We start from the raw sequence: 21,443 nt of genomic DNA on the forward strand, positions 1-21,443 counted from the left end.
AAATGTCTTCTTATACAAAGTAGACAGAGTTTATGTATGTAAACATTCAGTTTCGGTTGAACTGTTTTAATTTAGAATGTATTGGTTGTTAATGCATATTGATCTGGCATTACAGGTGTACTGTGCAAGAGATGGCAGGAGCAGATGTCACACTACGGTTTAATGTTCCTCACATGGTTCTTCCATCTCATATGGGACGTGTTGGCCATGTCTGCACGCCTCTTGGTTCACTTGTAAGTATACTGTAGTATCAGTCTGTTTCATTTTGTGTTTAAACCCTATGTTATTTTAACGTGATAATGTCAATTATAAGTAATACTTATAAAGCTGTGCTTATCTTTTGAAGTTTGAAAAAAAATATTAAAAACTTCCATTCTTATTCTACTGTAACTCTACAAAATCTATAACAAAATGAGTTTTAAAGTTTATTGTAATAATTTTGTACATCAGCTTGTGGTTTCTCATTAAAAACTCCATGGAGATGTCTTTTAGTTAGTCTTGTTTGTTTAATGTTTTAAACTTGCCACAAATTACAGTTTTTTTTTTCTTTTTCATGAAATTAATACCTACACTTTCCATTATATCCAATGTACAATTAGATTATTCAACTTTTAAAATTTCAGTCACTCAAATTTCAAGAATATTATATAAATGTATTTTTTACACATATAAAACATAATTTTCTCTAATCAATGGAAGTATTTATAAGTAGCAGGGACATTAGAAAGGTTTTACTTTTCTATTTTTCATATCAATGTTTACACTTTTAAAAAACTGTTTAATACGTTTTTCAATCAGTTAACTTTACATGTAGATATTGCAGTGCATATGTTTAACTTTGATGGTATCAAACAAAATAGAATTAGATTTAAACAAGTTTAAAATTCAACACACAGATTGAGATACAGGTAATGTTAAGTAATTATTATACTGACTATTAAAATGCAGGTTATGTAATGCAGGTTTGCTGTGATGGGGGAAACAGGACTGGTGTGGCTCAGTTGGCTACAGGTGAGGATGACAAGACTGATGGGTGGGGACAGTTGGTGGAACTGGTGGGCCAAGAAACCTCCTCCACCACCCAAGCCTTCCGAACCTACCCTGCCCGGTGGGCTCACTGCTAACATCTCATTACCGGCCACTGGAGATGAAGCTATGAAAAGATTATTGGCATGTAAAGGAAAAGATCCGTACAGGTATGATTAAGTGGTTTGATTTGGGAGTGTATATAACTCTCCTGCCTTTCTTTTATCTGTAGTAGGAAGAGATCAGTTCCAGTTTTGGATATTGGAATCACTTAAACCTTTGACTGCCAAGCAATTAACGGTTGTGGCACCACAACACCATAAATGGCACATAAGCACATACACTTTAGGTATTCTGTTACTTTAAATGTTTTTGGCACAGTTTTATTCATACCATTGACGTAAAAATAGTATACATACATTTTATTATTATAACTATTAGATTAAACGTAATATATACTGTATTATTTCATTATTCACAAAAATTAAAACTTATTTCCATACACTAATAAAGACATGAGTAGCACCTAATATGTATACAACACGAACACGTTTTTACTGACCAAGCATAACCAAATGACACACCGTGGTGTAAGACAGACCAGCATTCACGATGTTGTCCACTACCTTACAAATATTGTATAGTTTTTGTAAATAAGTATATAGTTTCTCATTTTTAGAGACTTTTGTCATGGTAATATTATAACAGTTTAAGGAGTGGTTTCTGTTATAGAGGACAATAAATTATTTCAGTATTTGGAATGTGTACTATTGTAAACGTACTAAACGGGCACTATTGTTACAAATAGAAAGTTCCTACCAGAAGCAGTGAGACCACAAAGGAAAATACCAAGGCTGAACAAAAGGTGAATGTGGCAAAGATTAAATTCAAAAAAAGGTGATATTAAGACTTTTAGAAAAGAAGGTATATCTCTAATCCTGTGGAAATACTCCAATTTGGTTGTTATGTTAAGCACTTTATATAACAACACAACACAGACAGTACATCGTATGAAGAAGAAAGGGGTATTGGAAGAGGTTCAAAAATCTAAGATAGTTAGTAAATACAACAAATCGATGGGAGGGATTGACATTTCTGACCAGTATATCTCTTCATACTCATTCACATGAAAAGGTGCAAGTGGGGGCGAAAAGTATGGTTTTGGCTACTGGAAACAGCTGTAGTCAACTCATTTATACTGTATAATCTTAATCAACACAAGCAAGTGTGATAAAGAGAAACATATATACTGATGTAAGGTTTTCTGGTTTTTAAACTTTAAATGACCTACATAAAAAAGCAGATTGTACTACCATTTAAATTCCCAGTCAGCGATGACGCAGAGCAAGATGGCAGTTGACTTGTCAGCGAGGACAACTTTGGCCAATAGTACTGATCATCCGAGCGCTGGAGACAGCTGACGCAGTAAATAGACCACGCTGTCTGGGTTTATGTGTGTGATCAGTAGTGCTGGCCATCTGAGCGCCAGAGACAACTGACGCAGTAAATAGTCCACACTGTCTGCGTTTTGTGTGTGGCCAGTAGTCCTGGCTATCCGAGCGCCAGAGACAACTGACACGGTAAATAGTCCACGCTGTCTGGGTTTTGTGTGTGGCCAGTTGTAGTACTGGCTATCCGAGCGCCAGAGACAGCTGACACGGTAAATAGTCCACACTGTCTGGGTTTGGTGTGTGGCCAGTAGTACTGGCCATCCGAAGGCAAGAGACAGCTGACACGGTAAATAGTCCACGCTGTCTGGGTTTTGTGTGTGGCCAGTAGTACTGGCCATCCGAGCGCCAGAGACAGCTGACACGGTAAATAGTCCACACTGTCTGGGTTTTGTGTGTGGCCAATTGTAGTACTGGCTATCCGAGCACCAGAGACAGCTGACACGGTATATAGTCTACACTGTCTGGGTTTATGTGTGTGACCAGTAGTACTGGCCATCCGAAAGCTGGAGACAGCTGACACAGTAAATAGTCCACACTGTCTGGGTTTTGTGTGGCCAGTAGTACTGGCTGTCCTATCTCAAAGGGTTTAGATAAGTACATGTTTTGTCTGCTGTAATGCCATATTGGGAAAACACAGTTTCCACATACCCCTATGTTGCACAAATAGCAAGATCACACTTCAGCTTAGTGTTTTTTGTCAGTTGCAAATTAATATTTATCTATTGACACATTATTTTACTACAATTTCAAATCATAATATTTTTGGATATCACTAAGATTATAGTGTTATGACTTAATGTTAGTTATGGATACGAAAACATATAGCCGGGCAAAATATTTAAATAAGTGTTGCTATTTCATTTAATTCTCACAGACTGTGATATTAATTTTAAGTGGTCTTTGTTTTTTAGGTGTGAAAAAACAAAGACATAAGTAAAAGCAAAATATATAAACATATTCATTTTCATAAAATATATAAAATAATATTGAAAATTAATAAATTTGTATTAAAAAATTCTATTGTACAAATAATATATTGTAAAATATATAGAATCATTGTGCAGAAGCTGCAGAGCTGAACTTTATTATTTAAAATAACAAACATTGAATCTAATAGATGACTTTTTTATATTTAGCATGCTGTTGCTAGGTATAAAAACTTCTCAACCAGGAGCAGAACTATTAAACATTTTGGTGGCAGTTAAGGATTAATCATGAATTTAAATAAATAATTTATACCTGTTCTCTCAAACCAAACAAAAAATAGTTCAAATACCTATTTGAAACCTTGCCTTCTACTTCTTTAAAATGTATAACTTATTTCATTTTCTTTAATAACTTTGTTCTTAAAATATATTCAGTGATCCTTTCATTTTTAATGAGCACAACAAATGACTGGCTTGAAAAGGATTGTTAACAATTTTATTTTAATGCCCATTTGTTATTATTGATTGTCAATTCAATTGTAATTATGAAATACAATTTAACCCTTTAAGCACCACGTTCGAGATATATCATCCAACTCTAGTTTTGTAAACAACCGCCAGGCCTGAATATACTTGTTTTCATATTATCAGCTGTTCTATTTTTTGGTACCAGTTGTTATTTTGTATTAATTGGTGTTCTATTATGTCAGAAATATCTAGAAGATAAATAGCTGACCAGTTGGTGGTGCAATCTTGTAGACATTACTGAAACTACTTGGACGCTACCTGCTTTGTATCGTACACGAGTTTGGGAAAGGTTACGTTGATATGTTACAAGGTGATGTCTGATGTTTATTCGTAGATAGTTGTGTGGTAGTGGTAATATGCTGTAATTATGTAACAAATTGACATTATTTGAGAAGTCTGTAAACATTGTTTACTTTATTTATTAAACTTTAAATAACTTGTTTAACATGAAATGTCAAAAACTCCTAAAAATAGAAAAAATATTCTGCGTTGGGAGGCTATAGTATGTAACTAAAACAGGTGCTCGTGTGTCGTCGCGAATCCATGAACGTGGCAGTTAAAGGGTTAATCATGAATTTAAATTAATAAATTACAAGATGTTAAAATTCCAGAATGAAATTATACTTTCTTAACTGTTTTCTATTATTAAGACACTTCAATTGGAATATTATATTTAACCCTTTTAGTGCCGCGACCTTGAACGCCTTCCTGGCTGTAAAGTGCCAGGCCAATCTGAGCAAAAATTATAAGTGTTTGGTTAAAAAATTATAAAAAATCCATTTTTTGTGATAGACTTATAGAATTTTTTTTTTGTGTTCTATGATAAATGTTGCGTAACTGTGTTTGTTAGTTATTGTAAAAAACTTGTACTAAATATTTATAATCTTAAACAAAAATAAAAAAATTTTTGACTTTGAGTCCCTTCAAGCTGGTTTGACGTGTATAAAATGTCATCCCAAAAGTGTAGTCAGCTGCGGTTTGACGTGTATTTAACGTCATGACGACATTCCGTCATGTGGTGAAACCTGTCATTATTTTGGTGAACTATATCGGACTCAGGCTATATGGAATACGTTGTCTATGAGTTGGTCGATCTTTTGCAGCTGTTTGCAGTCGAAAATGAGTGCGACAGAGACAGCTGTATTGTTTACAAAACTGAGCATCTGATCTTGACATTGTGCGTACTCAGTTCGTTCGCGCCGGTGCAACTTGTTGCTATGCAATGCGTTCTGTGATTGTTGTCTTGTGTTTTTAATATTATTTTGTTGAATAATATAATGGCAAGCTACATTTTATAGTTATCCTGATCAGTGTTGTAACTTTAAAATCACGTAGGAGTGTGTATAACTTACATTTATAATGTAGGTTATTGTGAAATGTGCAGCAACGTGTTGGGTATATATATCTTTGTTTGGTTAGAGTGAGGTTATTTTCGGGAGTGTTATTGCATTTAATTTTTCTTTTTGTAATTCAATAAAACAATTGTATTGATAAAGTGTCTACAGCCCGAGAAAAAAAAGTTTTTGTAAAAGCTTGCGAAAATATGGCGCGATCTGGAAAAATAGTCCCGCAGCAGGGTCCGGCTTGCATTTAAATACTCCCGCCTTGAAGGGTTAAAACAATTAATACATTTGCAAAGTACATCTAAAACTGAAAAAAATCAGTACCTACATAATATATTATTTTCAAGCAGCAAAAAAAATTTTTTTGGAAAACAAAAATACCTTACAACGCGTACCAAACGCAAATCTAAGGTCTAATCAGGACAGTAATGCAAACCATTGTACCCACTATAAGAAACAGTAAAAACAATGTAATAGTATATACTAAATGCTTATTTGATTGAAAAATGCATTATATTATGCATTATAATGCAATATAATCATTATGCAATTGCATTATCCCCATGGCGAAACCTCTTCCTCTTTCTCTACGGCCTCTTTGTTTCATTCCTAATTTAGGTTTGGAATGGTCAGTGGAGGGTTCAGTGTCACTAGGACAGTAGTCCTTGTCCTCATCTGTGTCATCCACAGTAGTGTCTGACACATCCAAATCATAGCCTATAGGCCTAGCTAGGTTAGGTCGCCTATACCTCTTTCTTGGTAAGATATTGCAAACACCACTAGGACCTGCTGTAGGCCTAGGTGACATATCAATATCATCGTCTACATCTACATCTAGAGTGGGATTTTCAACCAAGATACTACTTTGTGCAGGCGTACCATCATACCTTACACTTTGGTCAGCAACCAACGTTCCCATTGTAGTTTCCAACTCCCCACCACTTCCAACTTCTTCTAAAAGGGCTCTCAATAAACCACAGTCATCACAATTAACTTTATTTCGTTCCATTTCGAAATAAAAATAAACGAAACTAAGGTTCAAACTCACAGCACAAACAGAACGCAACGCCACTCAACACAATGTAAACTAAGAACCAATTCGAATTCACTATGTATACAATGATCGATATAAAATTGATATTGAACATCAAACATCGATCGATCCGAATACTCGGTTATCTTAGGAAGACGTCTGCATTGATATTAGCCAGTTATTACAATATCAAGAGTACTAAAATAAATCAAATACTAATCGTCACGCTCCGTGAAGACGACATTTTTCGCACCGATACCCGTCGTCACGGAGCGTGACTCGCGGCACTAAAAGGGTTAATATTGGTATTACTTTATTTTTATTGTTATATTGTTAGACTTAGATATTATTTTTCTTTTTAGCATTTTGGGAGTGACAAATCACTGTATAGATGATGACATTAAGAAATATTACAAGAAACAGGCAGTGTTGGTACATCCAGACAAAAATTCTCAACCAGGAGCAGAAGAAGCATTCAAAATTTTAGTTCATGCATTTGAACTTATTGGTGAACCCGTAAGTAATTTCAACTGGATCGACAATAGCAATTAAGTAACAAAGGAAGGAATTGAAAAATTAACTAATGTTTTTAAAATAGTTATATTGTTGATTTTATAGTGAACGATAATTGATAATCTCAGATGATAAATAGCATGATTAATATTTTATTAGTTTTAATCCATCATAAAGTTAAGAGTTGGTATCCATTTGATTTATTTTCTTAGTTGTTATCTTAGTATTTTCTTCTTGTTATTCCATACTTTATTTACACTTTGGGTTTTATAAATTTCTCTTGCTTGGGCAGCCATCAACTGTTGTTGAGTTGAAAATGCAAAATATGTGTTATTATTATTGTGGTCTTTAAATATCTTATCAGTAAAGTATGTAACATTTTTTGTCAATTCTAGTGATAGTATGTACCGTGTTGAAAGCTTTTTTTTTACAAAGGGTTTTCCGTCAAATAAATAAATAAAATGTTAACAATTTGAATCTCAAGTGGCACACTGTCCAGTCTTGAGCCACTGCCCTGGTCATAGTATACAATGTTCATTATATATTATATGAGATATGAATAGAATTATAAATATTGTTATTTACCTGTAAAAACTAGGTGGTAATTTCCCCTGTTACCTTATCTAGCATTAAGTGCTTTTTGTAACTGTAAACTAAACTTGAAATTAACACCTTGCCTGCCATGCTGACCCGATCGGTCGGCGACGTAATTGCTACAACTCGGCAATGCCGACCCGATCGGCCGGCACAATGATGTTTCCATTGTTTTTCTTTGTTGCCGCTGTGGGCGTTACGCTCGACTCTAGTGGCAAATGACTGAACTAAGTTTTCTAAACAGATATGAGACTAATCAGAGAACGTTGTCTGGCGTCGTTTTGTTGTTTATAGGTTAGCTAAAAACACCACGCAATATCGTTAACATTTGACTCCCGATCGGGTCGGCATGTTTTTTTTTTTAAAGGAAATGTTTTAGGTTTTTTTCTTTTATACATTTTTAAATAATTGAAACAAATGTTGTTTTAATTTAATATTGTACTTTCCTCGCCAAAATTGTATGGGGAATTTTTTAAATTAAATATTTGAAGCTGCTAGTTTTGAGTTATTGGGTAGTAAATTAAATTTCTTATTCAATTTGTTATGAAAAACAAAGTTTATTATGGTTACAAAGATATGTTTGAGGATAGCAAGGTTTTAAGTTTATTATGAATAGACTACAAAGATATGTGAAATAGAGGATTACATAGTTGTATTCAAATTATTTGTCAATATTCTTGAAGCAGTCTTTACAGAGATAAGGCTTCCCTGGACATAATTCACAAAAAGTGGTCACTTTTTTAAGATTCTTGGCTGCAAGTCGACCTCCTTGAAGCATAGCTGTTTGGTAGCAAATCTTGCAATTTTTTCTTGATCTACATTTATTTTTACCTTCTCCAACAAACGTAGATGATTTTGAAACGTAGTGATGACCAGTTACGTGAACAGGAGTCACAATTTCATCTTCTAACCCCAGGAGGCTAAACACTAGTTTTTCTCTGAACGTTTTCATGGAGTAAACATTTTTCCTTCCTCTTTGGGCAGTACCGGTAGCATCTGTATCGTTCTTATAAGCAAGCCATGCATTCACGATGGCTGTTCCCAGGAGTAATTCCTCTGCGATTTTGTGGTACCAGCGCATCGACTTCCTCACTGGCGTGTTGTAGGAGGACATCTGGTCTGACAGGTCTATGCCCATTTTAGCCTTGTTGTATTCTACCACAACAAAGGGTTTCATTATAGGATCACCCTGTATGGTTTTTTTTCCAGTGTCAACGTAGCCTGGAGGATGAATTGTGGACATGAGTCTTACCTCTCTCTTGTCCACCCACCTTGTGTACGCTATGCCAGAAGGGTACTCTAAACAGCTCATTTCACCTTTCCCTATCTTCAGCTGTGGAGGGATTGTAATTTTGTGGGGAAACCAGGCACGGTTGCTCGTGACCGTACCTACTAAGTGAGTATCCCTTGCTAATAGAGTGTTGGCAAGATCCACGGATGTGTAGAAATTGTCCACAAATAGTATATGACCCTTATCTACATAGTCAGTCATTAGCTCCATGACAGCTGACGTCGCTACTGTCACTCCATCCTCATTGCAGGTCCCCTTCCCCATGTACACTTTTATTTTATAAGTGTAGCCTATTGTGTCACAGATCTTAAATATTTTGATCCCTCATTTGTGGGTTTTGTTAGGGAGGTACTGCTTAAAAAGCAGATGACCTCTGAATGGGACCATACTCTCGTCAACCACAAGCTCCTTACCTGGACTTTTTTTTCCTTTTGAAACACTCATTGAGGTGAGACAAAAGCTTGGACAAACGGCCTTCTTGGTCCATATTTTCGTTGTTATTGAAGTGCCAGAAGCGTAATAACAACTGAAACCGGTTCCGGCTCATTACACGACCTGCTACCAAATTTCTATATAGCATCTTTGATGACCAGTAGTCACTTATTTCAGGCATTCGGACCAAGCCCATATACAAAACTAGTCCAAAAAACTTTTTCATTTCATCGATATTGGTGCTTGTCCATTTTTTAAGCCTACTGCTGCGATTTAGTCTCATTGTATTTAACACTTGTGCAGCATTCCTGTTGGTTTCGACAACCATGATCTCCAAGGATATCGTCAGTTAGATACAAGGAAAAATAATCAATTGGTTTTGCTGTGTTTGGTAGATTGAAATTAAACTTTTCGTTTCCAACAAAAACAATATATCTTTTTGTTTACCTTAAAACAATTTCCATTTACCCTCTTCCTCTACTTTCATATTTACCTTATCTGATTTTCCCTTAAGATTTTTATACTTCTCGGCGAGAATAGTGTCATCCCCAACAACTAAAGCTTCCTGGCCCTCATTATCTACATTGATCAAGTTCAAACTAGCATTTTCGATACCGCCGTTCTCACTCACATTATTTATAGTATTTCCAGAAATATTATCTAAGTTTACGTCTAGGCCTACCTCCATTTCCTCATAAACATCATTCTCATTCTCAGCCACAGCACTTTCGTCATCAGTTTCAAATATAGAGTCATAAGTGATGGAAGTCCTCGTCGTCCTCCATGTTGTCCGAATCAGAAACATCAGAATCAATGTTTATTCCGATTCCGCCTTCACTCACTCCGAGAATGTCAGGTTCACTGCTCATCGGAACGTCCAGAAACAACTGTATGTCATTGTCCTCTAGGTTTTCACCCATCTTGGAGAGTTGTTAACACAATTACAATAATGCCTACGCACACGGATAGACACAGCGTGAATGTAAAGACTTGAAGTATCAATGAGGTTAGTATTTAGGCGCGAAACAACTCGCGTTACAGCTGTAAGCGGCAAGGAAAAGGGACGAGTGAGTACTGTGTCTGGCACCAGCTGGGGTCTGGTAACAGCTGGCGCTAGTCAGCCAGTGCGCGCACACTCTGTCATCACAGTAGTATAAAGTAAAATATCAAGGTCGACTGAAATTTGAACGTTGGTCCGATCGGGTCGGCAACAATTTTTTAAAGGCAATTTTCGTTTAAAAAATATTGTTGCAGACCCGATCGGGTCTGAGTTAACCCCCCATCCCCTTAACATGTGTTTTGTGAAAATCAATTTTATTAACCAGTATCAATAGTCCAAAACTAATTTCACAACCAAAAACACGACTGCACAAGCTGCAATCCAGGAATCTTGAGAATCTCTTATGGTGGCAGGCAAGGTGTTAAATTAGAACTTCATAACATTATTTTAAGCCTTGAAATGTAGCTTTAAAGTTTTTATCTCACTGTGTCATTAATGATGATATCTTTCCATTTTATTTATTATGTGGAATTGATATCAACCATTGTATCATTAAAGTGAAATACAAATGTGTAAACCTTTTTTAATTTAATCTTGCCATTTTAAATAACAAATACAGCAAGTGAACATATATCTGGGATCGTTTACATTTGAATTAAACATAGAGTAGTAATTTAAAAATTTGTTTGTGTTTCCCAGGAAAGACGAAGTGCATATGACAGATGTGTAGCAGAGACACACCAAGTTGAGCAGGCCTGGAGTGAACTCAGTGAACTTCTGTCTCAGCTCCACCACAAAATGGAATATGCAGCAAACACAATCAGGTCACTTATTTCAATTTCATTTTATAAATAATAACTTTAACTCATTAAAACGTCAGTTTTTTACCTTTGTAGTTTTCCACATTTTATTACTGTTGTTTGTTCTCTAAATTCAACAGATATTTCCATGTCAACATTTTAATGTAAAACAATTAAAACTTTTCCAGGAAAATCACAAATGTAATATTGTAATAACGCTTTATCTAGTCAATTGATTTATCATGTTAAAATACTGAAACAATATAATCTAAAACAGAATGGTAGATACTTATATATGTATTGAAACAAAATATAACAATAGGTTATAAACTTTTTGCTTCTTGAAAAATATGGTCTGAAATATAAAGCTTTGTAATTAATTTGTTATCTACTGTCAAAAATCATGTTTTAATTGCTCATGTTTTAAAGAAAAAAAGTGTATCTATGAAATGTATCAGTGATAACACTTGAAACATTGTTTCCACGTATGAACCAGTTTTGATTAAATTTATGTGATTGTGAATTTGTAACAAAACCATTATATATAATTAATATGTTTTATTTGTCATGCATAATCACTCATTGATTTGTTGAACAGTTAATCACCGATTATCCGGAAATGATGGCTCAAAGTATTTAAAATGTACTAATCCTGAGCACTGTATGCAGGGCATAATCCTTGAATAAAAGCCTTATCATGAAAGATACCAACCCGTTATACCAGTTTAAGTTGATGTTTCTGCTTCCTCAAACTCGAGTTATATTAATTTATATTGCCATATTCAGATTTCAGTTTCAATTACATATTGAAGGTGAAGTCTGTTTGCAAACAAACCTGCCTAATAAAAAGACTAATCAGAGAATTTGTTTATATTAATTAATTTATTTTTACGTTTGGATGTTCCAATTTTTGATTGCACGTTTTAAATTTTTGTGTTAGCTTAATAGTGTTGTTCAATTAATTTAAACCAAGATTTTTCTTTTTATACTTATCTGATTTGAAATTTACACTATATTTTTCTTTTAATGTAAACCTTTCTTCTTTGCAGGTGTACAAATTGTGGCAAAAGACATAAAAGAACTATCATACAACGACCCTGCTACGCTGCCAGATTCTGTGCTCAGTGCAAAATACATCATTCTGCTCGAGAAGTATGGATGCTATTTACCACTTGAACAAGAACAATCCTGATCCCTGTGCACATCAGTGCTCATTTATATGTATAGCTAAAACACTGTAATAATCATTTTCTAATCCTACCATAGATTTCACTGACGTAGTGTTGAGAGTATCATTTGGCGAAATGTAGAAATAGTTTTTCTTTATTCAATATATGTATGAGATGTAAGATTTACCGAAATTGACTTTCTCTTTGACTTAAAGAAGCTGTCAGAGTTAAATGTTGTCTCACATATAATATTGGTAACCAATAATACTTGTTTATGAGTATTGGAATATTTTCTTCTTTATATATTCAAAATCAACTCTTTATTTAAAAAATATTATTATGGATTACTATAAATACAAAATTTGTATTTCTACATTTTCATATTAATCTAAATGGAATATTGTTCCAATTGTAGATGAAATTTCGGGAAGTAACATATATATAGTTGAAATCCATATGTCATTTTCCAAAACTGGTTTTTTAATGTTTTATGTTCAAAAATGTGTCATAGTAAAACTAATTATTTCACTGTAAACTCCAATGTGTATTTCACCAAAGAACACTCTTATACAAATATAAAATTTGTATACTCCAGTAAGTGTGAACTGCTAATTTCAATTCATCTGTTAGCACGATCTTAGGGATTATTCTCTCTTGTAACCCTATAAGCGCTAATTACCCTACTACTTCAAAGTAAGAGGAATCATTGTATTGTGTTTTTGAGTCCAAATGCCCTATTGAATACCCTATGGCAATTAGATGTGTAATTTAATTACATATAAAACTGAAAAACTCTAAAACATCAATAAGAAAATATCTAAAATGCTTAAACATTGGTTTGGGGTGGTGATATTATGGTAGTGAAATAAACGCTTGAAGTTTTAATTGATTTCATGATTCTGTGTATGATTTCTCATAGTATATGAAAAGACTGCATACAAAACCCATTGAATAAACCTTACAATCATGGCTAAGTAATGGCATTTTGTTTATTTTATTCTTTGCAGACAAATAAATAAAGTATTAAGTATGTTTTATGTATGTGTAGGGAGATATTTGGGCCGAGAGTTGGATGCTTGGGTTGTTGTGGCACTATTACGCCTGTATGGAAGGTGCTGTCTACGATATAACAGAGTGGGCAGCTTGTCAGGCTGACAACCTCAAGCATCTCAAGGCCAACAGTCATGCGGTCCAATACAGGATTGTCCTGGGCAAACAGAACCAACACCACCACCACAAGGACAGTCACAAGTAAGTAACAGGCGAATTACCCCTTCACTTTATTAGGGTGGCCACCCATTCAGGAATAAGCCGGGAATCTTGCTGTAGAACTGGGAAAATCTCAAAAACAAATTTTCTGTTTCTAAGACCTTATGAAATCAAGAAATAATTTGACAGCACCTTGAATCAGGACGTGATTAATTTGGAAACATGATTTATGACGTAGTTATTTTCAGTTTCAGCTCTATTTGTTGATTCAATACTTCTTCTTAGTGATGTGTTGAAGGTGAATCTCGAATCCACTGAATCTTTAAACGTAACTTGAAAATGTACTTGTTCTATGTTGTTCATACATCAGAGCGTGTCTATTTGTGAATGACAGCCGATCTGCATTATGCAAAATACCAAATATAATAAATGTGTTTTTTTAATGAAATCCATTGAATGATAACCAAATTAATAAAATATAATTTTATAAATATTGGTTGTAGTTTGAATTTTCTATATTTAGGTTTCTGGATTACCACAACTCTCCTTTGTCTATTTGCATGCTACAGCTGATCAGCATTATGCTGATTCTTAAAACGTGGTTTATCAGATTTACTTTTACAATAACTCCGCCAGCTGCCATTTATGAAGTTTTTTACCTCTGTTTCTGTTGGCTCAATTTGTTGTACACATACACATTAGTGAAAATAAAACTGATTAAAATAATGAAACGTTAACTAAAAAAACCCTTTTTGAAAATTATTTTATTTCAGAGACGTGTTTCAGTATAAACCATCTTTAGTGTGAACATTAACCTCTAACTAAATAATAAACAAACAACGAAATATACATATGTGGATTTAAACAGATGTTAAATTTATATGACACAGTTGTAATTTTGATTAGTATTCTATGTTTAATATTTTTTCAAAGATAGGATTTGTCTTATTTTTTAGATTGCTATTTAATATGTTGTGAGGATCTTTGTTATAATTAGATAAATGTGTAATTCTTCTTGCCTGTTTAATTTTTCTCCATTGCTTTCGATATCCAAAATTTCCATGTTCTTTTCAATATTTTTGTAGTTATGTCCAGTTTCTAATAAATGTTCAGCGAAATTTGATTTGATTGTAGACATGTTATTTGTTTTCTAAGATTGTACATGTTCTTTAAACCTTTTATTAAAATTTCTGCCAGTTTGTCCAATATAATTTCACAGTCACTACAGTTAATTTTGTATACTCCACATTGTTTGTATAATTCTTGTTTTTCATCTTTTTGGTTTACTTTGTTTTCAATAAGTTTAAATGTATTATTTCTTGTTTGGTAACTGATGGAAAATTTTGAAAGGTTTTTCGAACAGCTTTGTTTATTTTAGTATTGAAAGGTACACATATATATTTCTGAATTTCATTATTATTAGGATTAGGTTGTATTATGTTGGTTTTATTGATTTTTCTTGTTTTCTTCTGAATCATTTGTCTACAATATGGGTTTGATATCTATTTTTGACAGCTAAATATTTGATGCTTCTCATTTCTTTAGTTTTGTTCTCATCACTCATTGGTATATTTAACATTCTGTTTATCATTGAGTGAAATGCTGCTAATTTGTGTTTCCATGGATGGTTAGAGGATGATGGTATTAGAAGATCTGTTTGGGTTGTTTGTCTATAAATTTCAGATGAGAGATTTCCATTAAGATTATGAATGCTTATATCAAGAAAGTTAATTTTGACTTTTTGGATTTCTTTAGAAAACTAATTGTTGGGGATATAGAATTGAGAAATGTTAAAAACTGTTCTGCTTGGTTCTCATCTCCGTTGGTAAGATATCATCAACATATCTAAACCAGTAAATTATTTTTTCTTTAAATGGATTAGTATCGCTCATTATTTTGTTGTTTTCTATATGTTGCATATATATATATATATATATATATATATATATATATATATATATATATATATATGCGAGAAGGCCTGAAAGAGGAGATCCCATTGCTAACCCATCTTCTTTTTTGTAAAAGTCCTTATTGTATTGAAAATAATGTTGATAACAGTGGATTGTCAATGATAAGATATCGTCAGTTTCATTCATTTCAAGTTGACTGTGTTTTATTAGATTATCTAATTTGAATTATTTCTTGTTTTGGAATGTTTGAGTACATGTTTTAACATCAAAGGAAATGAAGAAAGAGTTTAAATGGAATTTGAATGTCTTTAATTTGATTTGCCAGATTACTTGAATTTGGTATACTGTAATTGTCTTCAAAATGCATGTTAATTTTTATTTTGTTATTTAAAATTTTACGTACCTTGTAAGTAGGAGCGTTACGAAAGTTGACCAATGGTCTAATTGGAATATCTGATTTATGAGTCTTTGGTTGACCTTTTAGTGTAGGAGCTTTTGGATTTGTCATTTTGAGTTGGTATTGCTCTGCTTTTGTTAAAATTTTGCATTTAGTTATTGTGGCATTTATAAGTTTTGTGTATTCTTGGGTTGGGTTCTTTTTAAATTTTTTAAGATTGTTGTCAATGAATGTTTCAACCTTTTCTTGGTATGTTTGGCTGTCGATAATTACTACTGTATTCCCTTTGTCAGCCTTTGATATTATACAGTTATTATCTTTTAGTTTTCTTGAGATGGACAATACTAACTTCATATCATTGTTTGATGTTTTACTTGATTTGGAATTTTGTACTTTAAAATTACTTTCGTTTAGTTCATGGACAATTATATTGGAAAGGTTCTTGGAGTCTGTTTTCTTTGTGGCTGTTTCTAAATTGATTAGGTTATCTTTGATTATTGGTATTTTATGATCAAGATTTATATTATATTTGAGGGATTTATCTAATAGGACCATCTCATCATTAAATTGGATAGATGATAAGTTTTTTTATTCTTGGGTGGAAATCTTGATTATCATCCAATGTATAGTGTTTTGAATAATTGTCTTCCTATGAGTTAATCAATTTATGAATACTCTTAAGATGAACTTGTTATTTCTTCATAATGATGGGTTTGATCCATTGCTGTGTATTAATATCAGTTTCTTCAATGCTGTCTTGGTAAAATGTTAATTTAATTTCTGTTTTTATTTCTTCGATTGATCTGTTCATAATATTCATTTTTGCATATAAACTGTTAATTTCTTCTTTCATCCATATTATTTTCCCTCTTTGTAATGCTTTTAGTGCAGTTCTTGATGTAGACTTAGTTTTTAATTGAACATAATTGGGAATAATATTTTTGCTCAGGCATATCTTATTGAACTGTATATCTTCTTTTACCTTTGCTAACTTAAGTGAGAGGAATTTGTATTTGTGGACAATGGATTGGTTGTTATAGGTAAACTGCTTACAAAAAAACCTTGGTTGATTTGAGTTCACGCAGGGTGGGGTAAATGCCCCTCCAGGTATCTATCCCCACCACTGTTCTGCGCTCACTCTATTTGATCAGCTGACTAATCCGGCTCAGTCGGTATCGTTCACTGCTGCGACCCGGTCAGTTGAACCGGTCAGTACAGGGTTACTGAGCCTTCCCGGTAGAGCGTGTTATACCGGTCATCGTGTTGATCGAACAAAATGAACGACTGGATGTAATGACCGAGTGAACGAAAGGATTTGCTAGTAAAAAAGTATTCGAATAGAGGAAGAAACAGCATATTGTACAGTGAATTGAAAGATACATAACAATAAATATAGTACTTCAGGAATATATTAACTGCAAATATATATCTATTAAAACTTATTAAAAAAATGTATTTGTAAGTTACCAGATACATTGCTAAATATTTTAAATGTTAATACTTATAATAAATGGACTTGGTTGATTGATATGCCTTTGATTTATCATAAGTAAGGTTATTCCCTACAAATGGGGAAACTCCCTTGTCCCCCTGTTGAGTTATACGATTACGGTTTTATTCTTAATCGATTAGCAGTGAACAAAAGTAACGATTGAATAATTTTGAGGACCTAGTGTGACCTAATGCATAAACTCTATATTTTTGTACTTATTTCCATATAATGTTAAGCTTATTCAGTGGGCAGGAAAAAGTGAACGAAACGCTCTAAGTGAATGGGTCTTTTGAAACACTCTGATCTGGATTACTTGTTCACTTGACTGACCTGTTCGAATTGAACGACACATCTCTAATGGCCAGTGCCGCTGCACGGCTAACCTCAAAACAAAATGCAAGCTTCCTGGATACATCTATGGCTACATATATCTGTTAAAATTTTACGCTTAGACTGCGATACTTGTATATGCCTACACACAAAAATATATAGTTATAGAACAGGTAAAGTAGCTGCAGTGTAAACACAACTGTGAGAGCGAGACACGATCCACACAGCTGATAGACAGATACAAGAAGGTGCTGGTCCCACTCCCCACCCCAACTCCCCGCCGGAGGGGGGCCCCTCCTGCGTGTTACTGCTCAGAAATTTGCTTCTGCGCAGGTTTCTTTAATAGCGGTTGACCTATAGTCATATCTGTTACGTTATTAACTCCACATTTAGTTTAATTATTCTAACATAAAGATAACCCTATAATGTGGAGTTAATAACAAAACTGGTTAAATTTATCAGCATGTTATTCGGAATAAAGTTTGTAACTTTAGTTCTAGACTTACCTTTAACTACTTTTTTATATTACTGGTAATTTATCTTCTGTTAAATGTAACATATTTTAATAGATGCAAGTTTCTGTAACTATTCTGGTAATTGTTTATGTTTGCCTCCACAAATATGTTCCAAACCATAGTAATTGATATTAATAATTATGGTTTTTGAGCAGTCATTGCATTCTACAAGTCAAAAATGTAAACTCAAATGTAATACATGAAACCATGCAGTTCAACAGCCTTCATACAATGTAGTAAACATGTTTCAAAAACTATCCAATGGCTACGTAAGAAGTCAGTAAAAACAATAATGAGAATTAGACAACATTAAAACTATAAAATTTAAAAAACTTTTCAATTAAGTAATAACTTATAACTAATACACAAAATCTGAAGTTATTGTAATTGGTACATTAGTAGTTACTTTATTATAAGACTTGTAAAGTATAATGTAACACTTTGGCAATGTTTGTTGTTGTGTAGGAATATCTGTTATATTTCTTTAAAACTGTTATTTATTATTCATGATAAAATACATTTTAAACTTCAACTTTGTTTTTAATTTTAGTGAGCCTGACCTTGAAGAGTTCTTGAACAACCTGTACGCTCAGTCAGGTGGCGGCGGCGTTGATGGCAACACTGGTGGGAATGAGAATAGCACTCGGCAACGGAGGAAAGGCAAACGCAAGAAGTGAAACAAACTTGTTGATTTGTGTAACTTATGATGAACCGTTTCTTCCATGTAAAGTGATTTGACTAAGGAAATTAATCGTTTATCAATATTGGATTACAAAATTACTTCACTCTTAAACTTTTAGTACAGTATGCTAATCTCAGGTTTTTTTATTTACACTTAGTTTCAGTTTGTTCTAGTTTTTCCTTCTTAACTGAACATTACTTGTAGTTTCACTTAGCTCTTAAGTTTATTTTCTTTTATCGCTGAGGAACTTATTGAATTGAAATAGAATTTACAATTGACAAATGTAAAATTTTCTTGTGATTTTATTTGGAAGATCTCTCAATAGAAATTTCTCAAATGTGTAGTTCCAGCTACATTTCTATGAAATAATGCATTTGTGTTCAATATCTATCTTATTATTATGATATTTTTTACCAAGTTGTCTATTTTACTTCAGGAATAAAATGATTCTACAATAAAGTGGCTGTGTAATATAAACTATACTATATAAAGTTTGCTTTCTGTGTTTGATTTCAAATACAGAAGCATAATTAAATATGTGATTGTAATTTAGTACATTATGATTTAGAAGAAGTTTTTATTATATTATCTACTTGATTAGTCAATAAAACACATCTAAGTCACAAGTCTCTTTGTGAACAGTGCAGATAAAAAATAAAAGTATAATAAACGATTGAGTTTTTGTTTTTCCATTAAAGTCGATTTTGACATTGAAGTCATCTGACATTGAATGGGTAACAAGATTCGTGTAGAATTTGTTTGTCATTAGAAATCCTACTTTCCAAGTCCTGAAATCTGATCTTTTTCTCAGAATAACCCAAAACAAAAATAGAAACTGATGTATTTGTCTCTCTAAATGTAATGAAATTACTGGCATGCACAATATGCGCTCATAATTTATTTTGTGTGTTTATACTTCAATTTCATGGTTTGTGACTCAATGTGATAGATGCAGATTCTTCAAGTTTTTATTAAAAAAAGTTATGATTAAAAGTTTGTAAGGAGCTTTTTATTATTTTTTCACATTTTATTTTTAACCTGTAGAACGCCAAATATAAATTTCTGTTCTTCCCCCTAGTGTGCTAATACAATAAAGAATCTTTTAAATATTTTTAAAGTTCTTTTTGAATTTAAGTTTTTGAAGTTATTGTTGGAAAAAATCAAACCTAATTTTTTAATGATTTTTGTATTGTTGCATACATTTTATAATATTAATAAGGAATTGGTAAAATTTTGTATTATTTGGGTTAGCAGTTTTTATAATTAATTTAATATAAAACTTAGAAGAATTCACTGCAAACACAGATGCAATCACTATTTCAAATAAATAAACTCTCACATATTAGTTGCAACATTCACAGGAACAAAGCTTACACGTAAATCTCCTGCACTGTGGCACTCATCCTGAACGAAAATCCCGCCCAATGTGCCAGCGTAAAGTCAAAAGTGGCAGTCGGTAGCTACAAGAAACCAATTTAGGGTCGATAACAGGAAGCCAAGAACAATAAAAGGAGCACAGCAGTTGTCTGACGTTCATTCAACACTCTAATACATTCAATCACTGGTCTTACAAACTACAATTCATAACAGAAAACATAAACTTAAGAATCAAGAATCTTATTAGCCATTAAATAATTTTTAAAAATTACAATAGGCTTCATCAGAATAAATGTCCTAAACCTTAAATTACAAGATTTCCTGTCATATGCGTTTTCCGTGTGAGATTTTCCATAATACGCGTGGAAGAGTTAATTGAAATTTTACATTAAATGTTAAGATCTATTTTTATAGCAGTTAATAAATTTTAGCCTTCTTTCCACTCTTGAAATAGACACTAAAATGTATGAACCCTTTTCCACTCTTAATGTTGTGAGATATCCGTTATGCAAAAGACACATAAAATGTGATGTCAGACCTACCCCACTCTTGGTGGTTCAATGTCCTTTGACTGTACTTAGACAGTATTAGTTTATTTAGTAGATATTAATGTTGGTCTTTTACATGTGCTACTACCTCTAGAATGTTTCAGAAAATTTGAAAATAGTTTCACTGGTAAATAAATCATATAAACTAAAATGTTTGTTGAATAAATGCTCACAAACCAATAACTTCCAATGAGATGTTTAATCACTTTTTTGTTTAGCTTACAGTGTAGTTGGTTGATTTGTTATCTTATTAGTTGGTCTTATATATTTTATTTTTGTTATGACAGAGATTCTTGGAGAATAAAATGGATGTTGTTATCGGCAATGTGTTGTTAAATTGTGAAAGCACTATTGAAGCTTTGCATAGATATTTTGATTTTATATCTTAAAAGTGTTAGAAAAATAACGTTTTAAACCAGTTTTTATCTAAAATTTTCTGCAACTAAGCAATCAAAAACAAGAAATTTGTTACTTAATTTTTCTTTTCTCTCTAAATAGCTGTTATAGTTTGCTAATTTGGTATTTATAATATCCAAAAAATATGACACAACATATTCAACAAATATGTTATATTCTTATTTAACCCATTGCGGATCGTGTTGTTTTGGCGCGCGGGCACCAGTGGGCACGAATTAATTTACAGTCAGCGGCCGCACAAACAGCAATGGTGCGCCACATCGTATCGCTCGCTATTGTATATTAGAAAATTCAGCTGTGAAGGTATTTGTTCAGATGGAACATGGGCCTGATGGGGTATCCGTGATGTAGGAACGATAACACGCGAGCAAGGTTCCAGGGTGGCAGGGATGATGTCTGAATCATAGTCTAAATAAAGCGACTCGGGCGAAGCGATTGCAACATCCGGGCCATTGTC

At 33.1% G+C, this 21,443-nt stretch overlaps 1 protein-coding gene across 1 annotated transcript in view; it reads left to right on the forward strand.

Annotated features, from left to right (window-relative positions):
* Positions 1-19,317, forward strand: part of LOC124360875 — a 47,321-nt gene extending 28,004 nt beyond the window's left edge. Inside the window, exons 6-12 of the mRNA XM_046814851.1 lie at positions 116-233; positions 963-1,196; positions 6,670-6,823; positions 10,837-10,961; positions 11,987-12,089; positions 13,155-13,357; positions 18,513-19,317. Coding sequence (XP_046670807.1) covers positions 116-233; positions 963-1,196; positions 6,670-6,823; positions 10,837-10,961; positions 11,987-12,089; positions 13,155-13,357; positions 18,513-18,639 — 1,064 coding nt within the window. The 3' untranslated portion in view covers positions 18,640-19,317. The remainder of the gene's footprint in view (positions 1-115; positions 234-962; positions 1,197-6,669; positions 6,824-10,836; positions 10,962-11,986; positions 12,090-13,154; positions 13,358-18,512) is intronic.
* Positions 19,318-21,443: the final 2,126 nt, after the last annotated feature.

Source organism: Homalodisca vitripennis, chromosome 1, assembly GCF_021130785.1.
Source record: "Homalodisca vitripennis isolate AUS2020 chromosome 1, UT_GWSS_2.1, whole genome shotgun sequence".
In the NCBI taxonomy this organism is placed as follows: Eukaryota; Metazoa; Arthropoda; class Insecta; order Hemiptera; family Cicadellidae; genus Homalodisca; species Homalodisca vitripennis.